Consider the following 14,064-nt stretch of genomic DNA (forward strand, 5'->3'; position numbering starts at 1 on the left):
TAAAGTCATTTCATCACCAACAGTAAATATTTGAAGCGTTTTCAGGATATAATTAATTTTTGTCAGGTGTGTTGCATTACTGATTATAATCCATCCCAAAAACCATCAACATAAAACTTTGCAAAAATTTTATTGTTGTCAAGAAAAAGTGTAATCATGAATCACGTAACTTCACTCAAATTAATTAAAGAATAACGTCAGCTTTGCTATTAAAGAATAACGTCAGCTTTGGTAATAAAGACAGCCACTTATTATGACAGCCCACCAGCAGGTAACAGAGTATAGTAAAACAGAGTACGTATATTCATGTCGCAGTTCGATGTAGCAGTCAGATGGCGATCCAGTAACAGTAAAAAAGGTAAGGAACAGTTTTGGGTTATTTCAGATAACGACTGAGGGCCACGACGACGACACATTCTATGTTTCGTCGAAATAATCACTTTTCATAAGCAGGAATTAAATTTGTATGCGAAGATTGAGAAAGACAATAAATTTCAAAGGGAAGATTTCATTTGTTATTATTAAGCAAGAGATAGAAATCCTAAGGAAAGGTTTCATGGTTTATTGTAAAAGGGAAGGTTATCATTAACAAAAGAGGCATAGAGGAGATGGGAAGGTTTCACTTGGCGACACCCAATCAGTAAGACTAGTGAATTTACTGTGAAAATGAATATACTGACTCTGACAATTGTATGAATAAGCTAGTGTTAAGTGTCGCAACGCTTATACGAAACTGTATACCTTTAATTCACAGGCCATCGGCAATTCTGTTTGCTCTATTGATTCTGCGTTGAAAAGTGTTTGTTCAGTGTTGAATCCGCTTTGAACAGTGATATATTTTGTTGCGTGTGTTAATTATAGACAATAGCCTGAAGAATAATTACTCTTTCTCAAAGGGATAATAGCGTAGAAAATACTGACGAGAAATTCTTTTCAGGAATAGACAGAAATAATACGTGTGAAAAACCAGATAGTGAAACGTTAGGTGAACAAACATTCGAGAGTAGTAATAATGTGGAATCTTTTGACGAACAATCAACTTCAGATATTCCAACTGATAATGAGATATTAATGCAAAATAATTTGTTTTTAAATACAACAGGCGCTACACAGCCACAAATTACGCGTAGCAGACATAATAGTTTCAGTAACGAAACCACTATAATGCAGTCAAACAGTGTGACTCCATTACGTGCCGAAACAGATTCAAACGGTACACAGTTACAAAATCTGCGTAGCAGATACAACAGTTTTATTGACAAAAATTCCGAAACCACAGAAGAGGTGACACGATTACAATCGTCTGAGGATGTTCAAATGAACACAGATGTACAACCTTTAACAAGGAATACAAATACACACAGAAGCCAATCCGAAAGGGATCCAATAATGGCATTTTTGCTGCAAATGAGACAAGACATGAATCGAAACTTTAACAGAAGGGCACAAGAATCAGCACACACACAGATCAGAAATTAGACAAAATGTACCAAAATCTAAAGCACGAAATCAAAGTAGAAATTCAAGCAGTCGCTGAAAAATCAAATCAAGAATTACACGCCACGATTCAAGAAATAACAGATAAACAAGAAGCATTCGCGGTAAGCATACGAGAAACAATGACAGAGAACTTTTCTAAACAAAACACATTGATGAACGTTTTAACAGTCACACAGAAAACTGTTTGATACGTCACCGCAAACTGGTGCAATCGCAGGATAAAGAACGAAAAGAACCATCACAAACAATTAATAAACAGCGACAGGACGACAAGAAGAAAGTGTCTGCTCAGGGAAAAACTTACGTGGACAATCACATACACTCGATTTCGGAAGAAATCGAAATGGTTAAGGAGACAAATATTCAAATACAAGAGAGGCTCACGGAAATCCAATCACATACAATTGAGGCGAAAATTTCTACACACACTGAAATCCAGAATATTAGGGATAAACTGACAGAAGAAGTTCGGACACAAACTGACAAAATGGAACACATAGAAATCAATCAAGACTTAGAAAATTTGAAAGCAGGTTTTAAGAAAGTAACCAAAAGTAATCGTAAATTACGAAACGAAATGACAGAAAAGATCAACGAACTCACTATAAGAATAGACCTGTTAGATACTACGAATGACACTAAATCAGATGACAGTACACCAGTCTCAGTTCAACAGATTTCTAATAGTAAAGATACGCAAATTACAAATGTGCAACAAACAATCGCAGACCAAGAATCACGTAATAATTTGTTACATCCGAAAATCAATTCTTTACAGCAAAGGATAGCCAACACACAAGAAACAACGGTAATCAATTCCAACAGAACACACACCATTACGACATGCCTCAGATGCACAATACATATAATGTCGGTAGACTTCAGAGAGTAAGAGATCTTAACCAGGCAGAAAGACACACAAATTCATATTCACAACATTACGAAAATAATTACACACAACGATATGACGATTTCGACCACAAGCATTTCCTTACAGTGAGAAAGTTTCAAACATTTAAAAACGACAGGACGCAAATACATCCACTGGACTGGATCCAGCAATTCAATGCGGCACTCCCACCATCATGGCCAGTTCAACATAAGCTAGAATTTATTACCAGTTTTCTTGAAGGGGAACCAGCGAGAAGAATGCGACCAATTGCTAGATAGTGTTTTTTAGTAGAAGCATTCCAGGAAGCATTTCTAGCAGCATATTGGTCAGATACCACACAGAGTAGCATTAAAGATCTGCTAATTATTCTGCCAAATTTCGAGAATTCTACTTTCCCAACAATCACACAATTTTTCGAGTATATGGTTGAACAAAACCAATACCTCAATGAGCCATACAGTCAGTCCCCATTAATACAACTGTGTATTTCAAAACTCCCCAAAGCATTAAAAGTGTCATTGTTAACAGGCCAGCCAAAGGACAGCGTGTACGCATTTAGAGACCTCCTGCAATTGGTAGAGGTATACCAGGCAGATTATGCGTTTGTTAATAAGAACTTTTCACGACATAACGCAAACCAGACAAACAATACTAATTTTGAGCAAATACGATTTGGCAGTAAAAATCATAGTAAACGCTTTCGCAGCGAAAATGAAAATTTTAATCTAGAATACACACAGGGATTTAATGAACAGCAGTATAATAACAATGTACATTACAATTCAAGACAGCAACAAAGCCATCCAAATAACACGACACATATACGACAGGAAATTCCGAACCGGTCAAACTTTCACATGACTCATCTCAAAAGTAATGCGTCAGGTGCAAACAAATTACATGGGTCAGCCGCAAAATACACAAAACGAACAAAGACAGCCTTTTCAGAGAAACACGCGTGCCTCGACGTATAACCACAGTTATGACGACAGAAAGAGAGATAACGAACACTGACCGCAAAGGAAATTCTACAATGATAATTTTCATAGAAATTCAAACAGTGCACAACAACCAAGTTATCGTATGAATGTACCAGACACAAGATTTCATCCGTCACCTATCGCTAATAATCAAAATGGTAGAACAGCACAGCTCATAGAAAACACATAACACTCCCCGACAGAAAATGAAATGTCAGAACATTTGTGACTAGAGATAGCCTGTGATGAATCTCTAAATGACGACACTATGGATAAGGACAGAGAAAAGATAACGATAGAGAATGCCATTATATTCGACGGCGTGCGAGACACATTGTTAGACGAAAAACCGATCATGCAGAAAACTAGATGCCACCCAATAACTCAGATAAATTTAAAGTCACAAAATATTTTAGCAATAATTTATCCAGGCTCACCAATGTGCGTAATTAACGAAGACACATTTAACAGATGCAATAGCAATAATGATTACCCAGTATTCTCATTACACAAAACTAAAGTTATGGAGCATTTCCAGGAAAAATCATTGAAGTCAAAAGACAGACACAATTAACGTTTGTTTTGCAGGGCAAACTTTCCACAGCAATTGTTGGATAGTTCCACATTTAATTATAATATTAGGAATGAATTTTCTCGTACAGTACGACGCAAAGATTGACTTTAAATCGTCATACCTAACATTGCAGAAGGAAGACAGTGAAGTGGTAGTGAGATTTCAAAACACAGTATCCTCAGAAGAACAAAATATACACAGGATAGAGATTATTGCAGATTCTGAAGATGACGATTGTTATCTCACACTATACACGAATACACATAATAATGACATGGCAGAGGATCAGGAGTGTAATGTATTAGAGACAATTACACGCAAGGTTGGAGACAGTATGGCAGAAGTCGACACAGAGCGCACAGAATTAGAAAATATTCTTGTGCAACATAAAACAGTTTTTAACAATGTTCCAGAAACGATGACAGGATTTATGTACGAATGTCAGGTGAAACCACACGAGACTTTCAAAGCAAAACACTATCCAATCCCGCATATACTGAAATGATTACTTTTCCAAAGAAGCGTAGACTTCGTCATTGTGAGATAATAGACATGGCACTAGCGAACATTAAACGAGCTGCAGATCGTCGGAAGAGACAGCAGAAGCAGGTAAGTAGATTCCGCAAGTACGAGATTGGTGATAAGGTACTAGTTCGTACCCATTATCTGTCACACAAAGGGAAGAAGCGATGCAAAAAATTTGAACTTCTGTACGCAGGACCGTACAGAATTCGAAATATTCCGCACGCTAATGTAGTACACATTGAGACACTCAGAACAAAAAAATCGAGAGGAAACCATCATCAAACATAAAGAAATTCTTAAAATAGAAAAACCTTCTTACAGGGATACATATAGACAGAGTATAACAACGAGCTTTTTGGCACATTCCAGCAAGCCCGAATACAGTGAGCTACTAATGGGTTATTTACGTGCACAACAGGTCACCTCGATTCGACCGCAGGTAAGTACACTGAACATTAATAGCAGTCTTAGAAGCGTTCTCGCAGGACATTTATTTCACATTGCGTAAGGTAAGTGAAGCAATTAACAGGACTACTTTAAGTGTAAATGTATAACACGTACAAATAATTTTCATACAGTAGTAGCAATTAGATGTATTCTTTAACCGGTGCATGCAGCATTGTTGTCATAGTTCACCAAAATAAACGTAGTTTTAATTATAATATAAGTATTGAATATGGAGAAATGTGGATAAATGCTTTACAGGTCATGCCGAGAGCTGACGCGATTTTCCAGATGCAGAGAGATGTTGAAGTCATGCCGTGCGCTGACGATTATTAACAATGATTATGTTACTATAGGCTATGCAGAAAGATGACACGAGGTACAAAGGAGAGAGGAGAATGAAGATGTTAGTATGTAAGGAATATAATTTAGTAATGGTTTATTTTGATAACAGGTGACACAGCGCAGCGCAGCACTACGGATGGAGAAACCACATTAAATTGCTTACTATATATACTTTGCTATTAGAAAAAAATTTTCTGAATTGAACATGATATCTTTTACATCAGATACATACATAGGAAAAACAGATCACACCAAATGTCAGCATACCGATTCGCACTCTAGGTAAAATACAAATTTTTTCTCTTAAATAACAATGACGATGTGTGTTACACAACTCAAACATAATATATGGTCGACTGACAATATGACTCGTAACTGACGAACACATTACCGAACATACTGAAGTCACAGAAAGTGACATTTTGTCAAAATGTACTTTCATATTTCAAAAACTGTGAATTCACAACCTGTGAAGTAATATAAGTGTCTTTATGTAATTATTTATATGAGCACCAGATTATGATTTATTTAGAGTCACAGAAATTGACATAGTTTGTATAAAGGTACTTGTCTATTTTATTTAAAATGTTGATGCCTAAAGGTACTACTAAATTCCACTTACAGAAATATTTGTTTATGTTATTGACTGTCAGGTAATGTAATATGTATTGTAGGCTGAATTCACTACAGATGGAAAATGTGTTTTTTATGTAATTGTTTAAAACTATAAACTTTTTCTACAGTCACACAAGGTGACATACTTTGCCCTTTTAAACGTAAAATAAATAATTTTTATGACCACAGAGGAAAGAGATGATGTAAAATTTGGTAATAACGGTATCAACCATATCCGTGAACCTTTTGACAAAATGATTATACCTCTACCTTAATTCCTGTGCATCCTCATGATTATGGAGCACAAACAAAGTGAATAGTGACCCACGTTACTTCAATCTACGATGTTTTCTATGAGGTGTCGGCATACCAAGATGCACACCACAGTCATGATGTACGTCAATAGGTGCTTGCATACCAAGATGCACACCATCACTACTAATGGACAATTGGAGTTGGAACTTGTACCTGATGTAGCTGCGGCAACTCAGGCAATTCGACGGTTAACTTAGTGTTTGGTTACACTAAAACTACGGATCAAAGAGACGACGGAATCACATGGCGAAATCTGGTGCTGTGCTATGTGAGGGAAAGAAACGGACTTTTGAGTGCATTCACATACAGTTGCCAGTGCTTTGACCATGCTATCCAATTCCTTTTTTTTCCCTTCCTTGAATATGGTACTAATAGATGCCAGTTTTACAAAAAAATTATAATGAAACATAAACTATGTTCTAATTTTAGGCATCCATTACTATTAGAAATATAAATAACTTTTACTACCCGATGTACACTTCCAACTTACTGACTCATATTATTTGTATACTTTGATGTATACTCTTTTGAATATCCTCTTTGTTAGACTTAGAAAAACAAATTCTTATGACAGTATATGTATGTGCTTTGTTGAAAGAAATATTCTATCATTAGCTTACTTATTTCTAAACATATTTCTATAATCAAATTTTCTCCTTGCGTCAAGTCCAAATGATATAACAACGTAGGAAAATTTTAAGGAAACCCAATGGAGGGTTATGTAAGACGTGTATATTTCTATTGTCTATTGTCAAATCACAATTTATGAAAGATGTTATATTTTATTAATAGGATTAAGTAGGAATAATTAATATTTGTCATGTTGGAAATAATTGTGGTAGCAGGGAACGTCTGCACCAAAGTATTGTTGACAACAGAGACCGCAAATTGGTATAATTTTAAAAAGGGCAGGAGAGACGGCGTATGGGTACATTTTAAGAAAAGAGCGGGAAAGACCGCGCGTTGATACATTTTGTAATGGTAGCGGGGATTGTCAGCACCAGAAAGCATTGTTAGCAGGAGAGACCGCACTTTAGCGTTCGTAGGAAGTCAGTAGTAAGGGAGATGTGAAGCGAATTGGTAGCAGGTTTGAAGCGAGAGGTTGAGAGGAGTAGTGTGCCTGCCAGCCACCAGCTATGATTTACAAGAGATTATAAACAGATGTACAGAGACATCAACTAACTATTATCATGAGAGGAACTAATATTATTGAATTATTTTCTTTGCGAAACTCAAGACTACTGAAGGTATGTTTGCGCAATGCTAGTTGTAAGATTATTGTGAAAAGTAAGTCCCATTTGAACGTTTGTAAAATCATTTCATTACCAACAGTAAATATTTGAAGCGTTTTCAGAATATAATTAATTTTTGCCAGCAATGTTGCATTACTGATTATAATCCATCCCAAAAACCATCAACATAAAACTTTGCAAAAATTTTATTGTTGTCAAGAAAAAGTTGCACCATGAATTACGTAACTTCAGTCAAATTAATTAAAGAATAACGTCAGCTTTGCTATTAAAGAATAACGTCAGCTTTGATAATAAATACAGCCACTTATTATGACAGCCCACCAGCAGTTAACAGAGTATAGTAAAACAGAGTACGTATATTCATGTCGCAGTTCGATGTAGCAGTCAGATGGAGATCCAGTAACAGTAAAAAAGGTAAGGAATAATTTTGGGTTATTGCAGATAACGACTGAGGGCCACGACGACGACACATTCTATGTTTCGTCGAAATAATCACTTTTAATAAGCAGGAATTAAATTTGTATGCGAAGATTGAGAAAGACAATAAATTTCAAAGGGAAGATTTCATTTGTTATTATTAAGCAAGAGATAGAAATCCTAAGGAAAGGTTTCATAGTTTATTGTAAAAGGGAAGGTTGCGTAACAAAAGAGATATAGAGGAGACGGTTATTGCGTAATAACACAAGAGGTATAGAGGAGACGGGATGGTTTCAATAGATTCTGTTGGTAGCCTTGGCCAACTCCATTGGCAGTTCCTATACGACTGAAGCAACATGTCACTTCTTGGTACTATATCCCCCAAAAGTTTAGAGCTCACACAGAGACTTACCAATAATCGTTCTTTCCGCCTACCTTTCACGGCTGGAACAGGAGTGGGCGAAGGTTACAGCGGTGGACGAAGTAGCCTCCACCACACACTGTTATTGACGTCCGCAGTATGAGCCTATAGTAATGTGCACACGGTCGTTTACTGTTGCTGAAAACAGGAACGACCTGGGCATTTCGCCAATAGCTCGGATCACACTGTTGCTCGAGCGACGTACGATTGATTCGCTGTAGAAGAGGAGAAAGGTTAACGACAATAAAGAAGAAAGAGGAGTAGGTAGCGGGGTACCTGTCGCACGTCCTGCGTGCAGGTGGAGAGCAGAGAGAGCGTCTTGACGACCTCCTTGTTCTCCATGACGTGGCTGTAGAAGTTGCGCGCCTGCTGCGGGAAGGAGGGCCGCTCGTCGGAGGCGAGGCGGTACAGCTTGCGGCGGCGCGAGCGGGCGTCCTCGGGGCCGCGCGCCGCCTGCTCCAGGCGGGACACCACGTCAAGCACGGCCTGCGACGGCCGGCCGGCCAGCTTCCGCCAGCCGGACCTCTGCTCGCACACGGCCGCGCGCGCGTCAGCACGGGACAGACCAGGAAGAGCAGCGGCCAAGCGCCGCCGTGCACCACGCCTCTGCACAGCCGCCCTCATCGCTACTGCCGGGAAACTGCCAATACAATGCTTCTTAACGCCCACGCTATTTCTTCGGCCCATTGCTTTCTATCTTACGGAACACTGACTTTAACGGTGAGCCTTGTCACAACGGAACCTGACGGCACCCAGGTAAACGATGATTATCGCACAAAGTGTTGTATCCACGGACCCAACCAACCAACCAACTCCCGCACGCGCGCCCTGACCGTGACATCGCTGGCCCCAGTTCCTGTCGAGGCCGTCGGCGTCTCAGGGCGTTACCGCCGACGGAAGAGGTCGTGCCATGGCTGAGCTCGGGTCCGCAGCGCCCTCTGCCTTTTGCACATAAGGAGGAGCGGTGGCCCCGAGATGGACAGTCTATTGTCGATTGTCTATTGCTAACCTTTCGTGGAGTTTATAGCGGAGCCATTGCAGTGTGATATTTGCTATTGTATTCGACTAGGCTCGGTACACGGATTACTCTTAGATATTACTTGGACTTGTATTGCTGGTTCACGTTTCGTCAGAAATAAAGATATGTTATCTCTTCATTCTAGCTGGCGCAATTCTTGTCATTAATTATTTTTCTGCCAACAGACATAACTACATCCTGGTCACTACCCACGCTTTATACAATTTGTGGTGGCTGCCCCAAAAGTACCGCCGAGGACCTTGGGTTTGGGATCCGTCACAAAACAAAGGATTCTCCAAGTTTTATAAACTACACCAGTGGGAATAGTGTTGACAGCGCGACCAGTGGTGGCACCGTTCTCTCCCCCTCCTTTCGAGACAGAATTTATCTAATGCTCTGAGTAGAACTGTAAAACTGCCGTAGACTACCTTAGACTTTCACAAGTAGGCGCAGACTACAGCAGTTTTTCTAGAGGCTTTGATCAGTTAAGATTGTAAATGTGTTACCCGTACGTTAAGTGTGTTGCAAACTTACCGGGTGTTACCTAATTTCGATCGCTTTGTTTGGATATGCAATCAGTGTCTTACTAGATTCCCCTAGAAACCGAAAGCGGCGAACCTTCTAGAAATGGCTCTGAGCACTATGGGACTTAACATCTGAGGTCACCAGTCGAACCTTCTAGAAACTGAGTGAGGATATATAAGGGGCTGTGTAACCTAAGGTATATATTGGCACTATTTGAATCAGGTTTCATTCGGAAATTGTTGGTTTGTAGCTTGCAACAATGGGACGCTGTAGTAGAAATTAAAAAAAAAAGATTTATCATATAGCGCTAGAAAACGCAATTTCCCCATAAAAAGTCCGTAAAAGAAAAACATATTAAACATCGCTTCAATACTACGTAAAGCTTATGTAAAACATAGTTCTGTTTTCTATAAACAATTTTCGCACTTATTAATAACAACAGAGTTCTTATCGTCGATCATGATAAAGAACGTTCTATCGAGTACAAAAAACAACAATAATGTGCATTTAAAATGTACTAGTAACAACAGTAATTGCTTTGGTTGGATTGAAGCACGGAAGTTACGCGATGAACTAATTTTTATTACTAGTATAATACAGTTTATATTTTGTAATGCTATAGAATACACGACTGACTAGCACTGATTGATGTAAGGTTCTAATTATGTGCAAATCAAACAAAAAGCAAAGAGAAGTCTTCGGTGCACAATTCCTCTCTCATTCATATACCGGGTGATCAAAAAGTAAGTACAAATTTGAAAACTTAATAAATCACGGAATAATGTAGGTAGAGAGGTACAAATTGACACACATGCTTGGAATGACATGGGATTTTGTTAGAACCAAAAAAATACAAACGTTCAAAAAATGTCCGACAGATGGCGCTTCATCTGATCAGAATAGCAATAATTAGCATAACAAAGTAAGACAAAGCAAAGATGATGTTCTCTACAGGAAATGCTCAATATGTCCACCATAATTCCTCAACAATAGCTGTAGTCGAGGAATAATGTTGGGAACAGCACTGTAAAGCATGTCCGGAGCTATGGTGAGGCATTGGCGTCGGATGTTGTCTTTCAGCATCCCTAGAGATGTCGGTCGATCACGATACACTTGAGACTTCAGGTAACCCCAAAGCCAATAATCGCACAGACTGAGGTCTGGGGACCTTGGAGGCCAAGCATGACGAAAGTGGCGGCTGAGCACACGATCATCACCAAACGACGCGCGCAAGAGATCTTTCACGCGTCTAGAAATATGGAGTTTTTTTTTTTTTGTTCTAATAAAACCCCATGTCATTCCAAGCATGTGTGTCAATTTTTACATCTCTGTCTACATTATTCCGTGATTTATTAAGTTTTCAAATTTATACTGACTTTTCTATCACCCGGTATGTTACTTATCCTATCAGTGTCACCAATACTACCAGTCATCCTGCTATTTACTACGACATTTACTATGTCATTTATGTACTGTACCAAAACGACAGAACTGTAGTTTCGGTGGAGCGCAACTGTAGCTCTTAGTAATGGCATTGTTATCGATGGTCCTTCAAGACTTAACGACAAACAGCAGATCTTTAGTTTGTAGAAAAATGACAGGCTGAGGTGGAGCAGTACTCAGGTCACCGTTTGTCGATTTTTCACGGGCATCTGACGCAATGAGAAAATACAGGGCATTCATAAGTACCTATGGGGTTTCAGAAACGACTGTGCGAAAACTGCGAGATATATACAGAAAATGGACGCGTATCAGTGGATAGAGCATCCCTCCAAGTTTTTAACTGACATTACATGTGCTCAGCACGCGTACAGTTTGCGACGTGCCAAACTGCAATAAGTACGCGTCACTGCTTCTGCTGCTGTTGCTGCTGCCGGCGCCACAGCCACCTGGGAAAATCCAGCGACAGCAGCCCACTTTAGAAATCTGTCCACTGGGTAGTCTACCTATGGGCGTGAACTATTTCGACTAGGCAATATGGAGCGGATCATTTGTTGACATTAGAGTTGTGCTGTACCAAAATTACGGTTCGGTAGTCCTGGTGCAGTATATAAATGACATGGTAAATGTTAGGATTACCGGTAATATTGGTAGCTCTGGTAGGGACAGAAACATAAATGAATGTATGAGAGAGAAGCTTGGAGCTGTCGACTTCTGTTTGTTCTTTGTTTTGCATACTATTAGAACGGCACGTCGTTCAGTGTTAGTCAGCTCTGTTTTCTGTATCATTACAAAATATAAATTGCGTTTTACCAATAATAAAAATTAGTTGATCGCGATTTTTGCGGTTTTGTGTTACCAAAGCAATTACTTTTGTCGCAAGTACACTTTTCGTGAACAAACGTAAAAGTATCTGTATTATTATTGTTGTTTTTTGTACTCGGTAGAAGGATCTTCATTTTGATCAAAGGCAAAGTTTCTTATTACTATCGATAAGTGCGAAAGTTGTTGTGAAAAACGAAACATGTCTTATATAAGCTCGACGAAGTACTGAAGCAATGTCTGATGAGTTTTTGTTTTGCGTTCTTTTTAGTTTTACCCGTTTTGGAGGACATTATGTTTTATAGCGCTACTTCGTAAATATGTATTGCGTTTTTAATCTTTGCTACTACATCTCCCTGTTTCATGTTACAAATCAACAGATTTTGAATAAAACCTGAATTAAACAGTGATAATTTGGATTTTGCGATAGATACTGTTTATTTTTAAATAACAGACAGGATGGAAACTATGAGGAATATAAATGTTCTGTAGGTTGCGCAGCCCTTTATATATTTTTACTTAATTTCTAGGCGTTTCACCGCTTCCGCTTTCTGCTGGAATCTAGTAAGACACGATTGCATATACAAACAAAGTGATCGAAATGAGGTAACGCCCCTTAGATATGCAACACACCTAACATAGAGGTAACGAGGTTATGATATTAACTCAGCAAGGCTACCGTCGTCTACGCTTACTTATGATAGTCTACAGTAGCCTACAGAAGTTTTACTACTCTAGTAGGGTCACTTATGAGTTGATAATATGTTGATAACACAGTGACTCCTTGTCTGTTATGCTGCGTAACAGGCAGTAAAACTGCACTTCAGCATAACGAAACGGCGAGGGGTCTCGCGAATTGTGTCACTGATTGCAGTTACAAAGCTGGCAACCTACCGATAAAGAATTAAGACTACCGCCGGCTGACCCCCTTCCCCGACTCATTGAAACATCAATCTCAAAGTTATTTTCATCGAGACATAACGACATCTATGCCAAATGATGAAATGCGTTAAACAGGTTACTTTCTCCCTCCCATCGTGCAGCTACGCCACGTATGCCACGCTAAGCACGTCAGATTGAAGGGCCAGGTGGACTCTTATCAACCTGATCGTCAGGGCTAATCTAAAGGGTTGAACCGGGAACCATGCAAGACTCAGATTCTGAACAGATGCAGTAATTCTATAATTACATTGCACGTTGTGACTGTAATAGTAATAACAAGTTTTTCAGTTTCCATTTCTTACTCTGGCCCCTTCAAGGAAGGACACTGTATGTTACCTCTTGCAGGAAGTTGAATGTCCGTGTAGAAAACATAGGAAATCCGTAACACACGCAACAATAATATCGTGGCTTAATATATAACATAATTTCGAAGCCCATTTGAACCAAAGTGTAATTTCGGACAAATTTAAAATTTGGAGAAAAATACTCTCGTCTGGGTCATATCTAAAATTGCTTTCCCTTTCGTATGGAGCGTTTATTAGTTCAGAGGCGTGGTGGACACGATTTTGAAGCTGTAATTGCATTCAGAATTACTTTTACGTTACACAACAGCAGTAAAAAAGTCGTTAAATTCGTGCGCAATAAAACCACCCATATACTGTGTGATCAAAAGTATCCGGACACCTGGCTGAAAATGAGTTACAAGTTCGTCGCGTCCTCCATCGGTAAAGCTGGAATTCAGTACGGTGCTGGACCACCCTAAGCCTCGATGACAGCTTCCACTCTCGCAGGCAGATGTTCAATCAGGTGCTGGAAGGTTTCTAGGGGAATGGCAGCCCATCCTACACAGAGTGCTGCACTAAGGAGAGGTATCGATGTCGATCGGTGAAGCCTGGCACGAAGTTGTCGTTCCAAAAGGTGTTCTTTAGGATTCAGGTCAGGACTTTGTGCAGGCCAATCCATTACAGGGATGTTATTGTCGTGTAACCACTCCACCACAGGCCGTACATTACGAACAGGTGCTCGATCGTGTTGA

The 14,064-nt window shown here is 39.2% G+C and overlaps 1 protein-coding gene across 1 annotated transcript in view; it reads right to left on the reverse strand.

Annotated features, from left to right (window-relative positions):
• Positions 1–14,064, reverse strand: part of LOC126471528 (dynein axonemal heavy chain 5) — a 1,073,018-nt gene that overhangs the window by 572,142 nt on the left and 486,812 nt on the right. Inside the window, exon 22 of the mRNA XM_050099754.1 lies at positions 8,558–8,806. Within this exon, the coding sequence (XP_049955711.1) occupies positions 8,558–8,806 (249 nt within the window). The remainder of the gene's footprint in view (positions 1–8,557; positions 8,807–14,064) is intronic.

This window comes from Schistocerca serialis, chromosome 3 (genome assembly GCF_023864345.2).
Source record: "Schistocerca serialis cubense isolate TAMUIC-IGC-003099 chromosome 3, iqSchSeri2.2, whole genome shotgun sequence".
Taxonomy (NCBI): Eukaryota; Metazoa; Arthropoda; class Insecta; order Orthoptera; family Acrididae; genus Schistocerca; species Schistocerca serialis.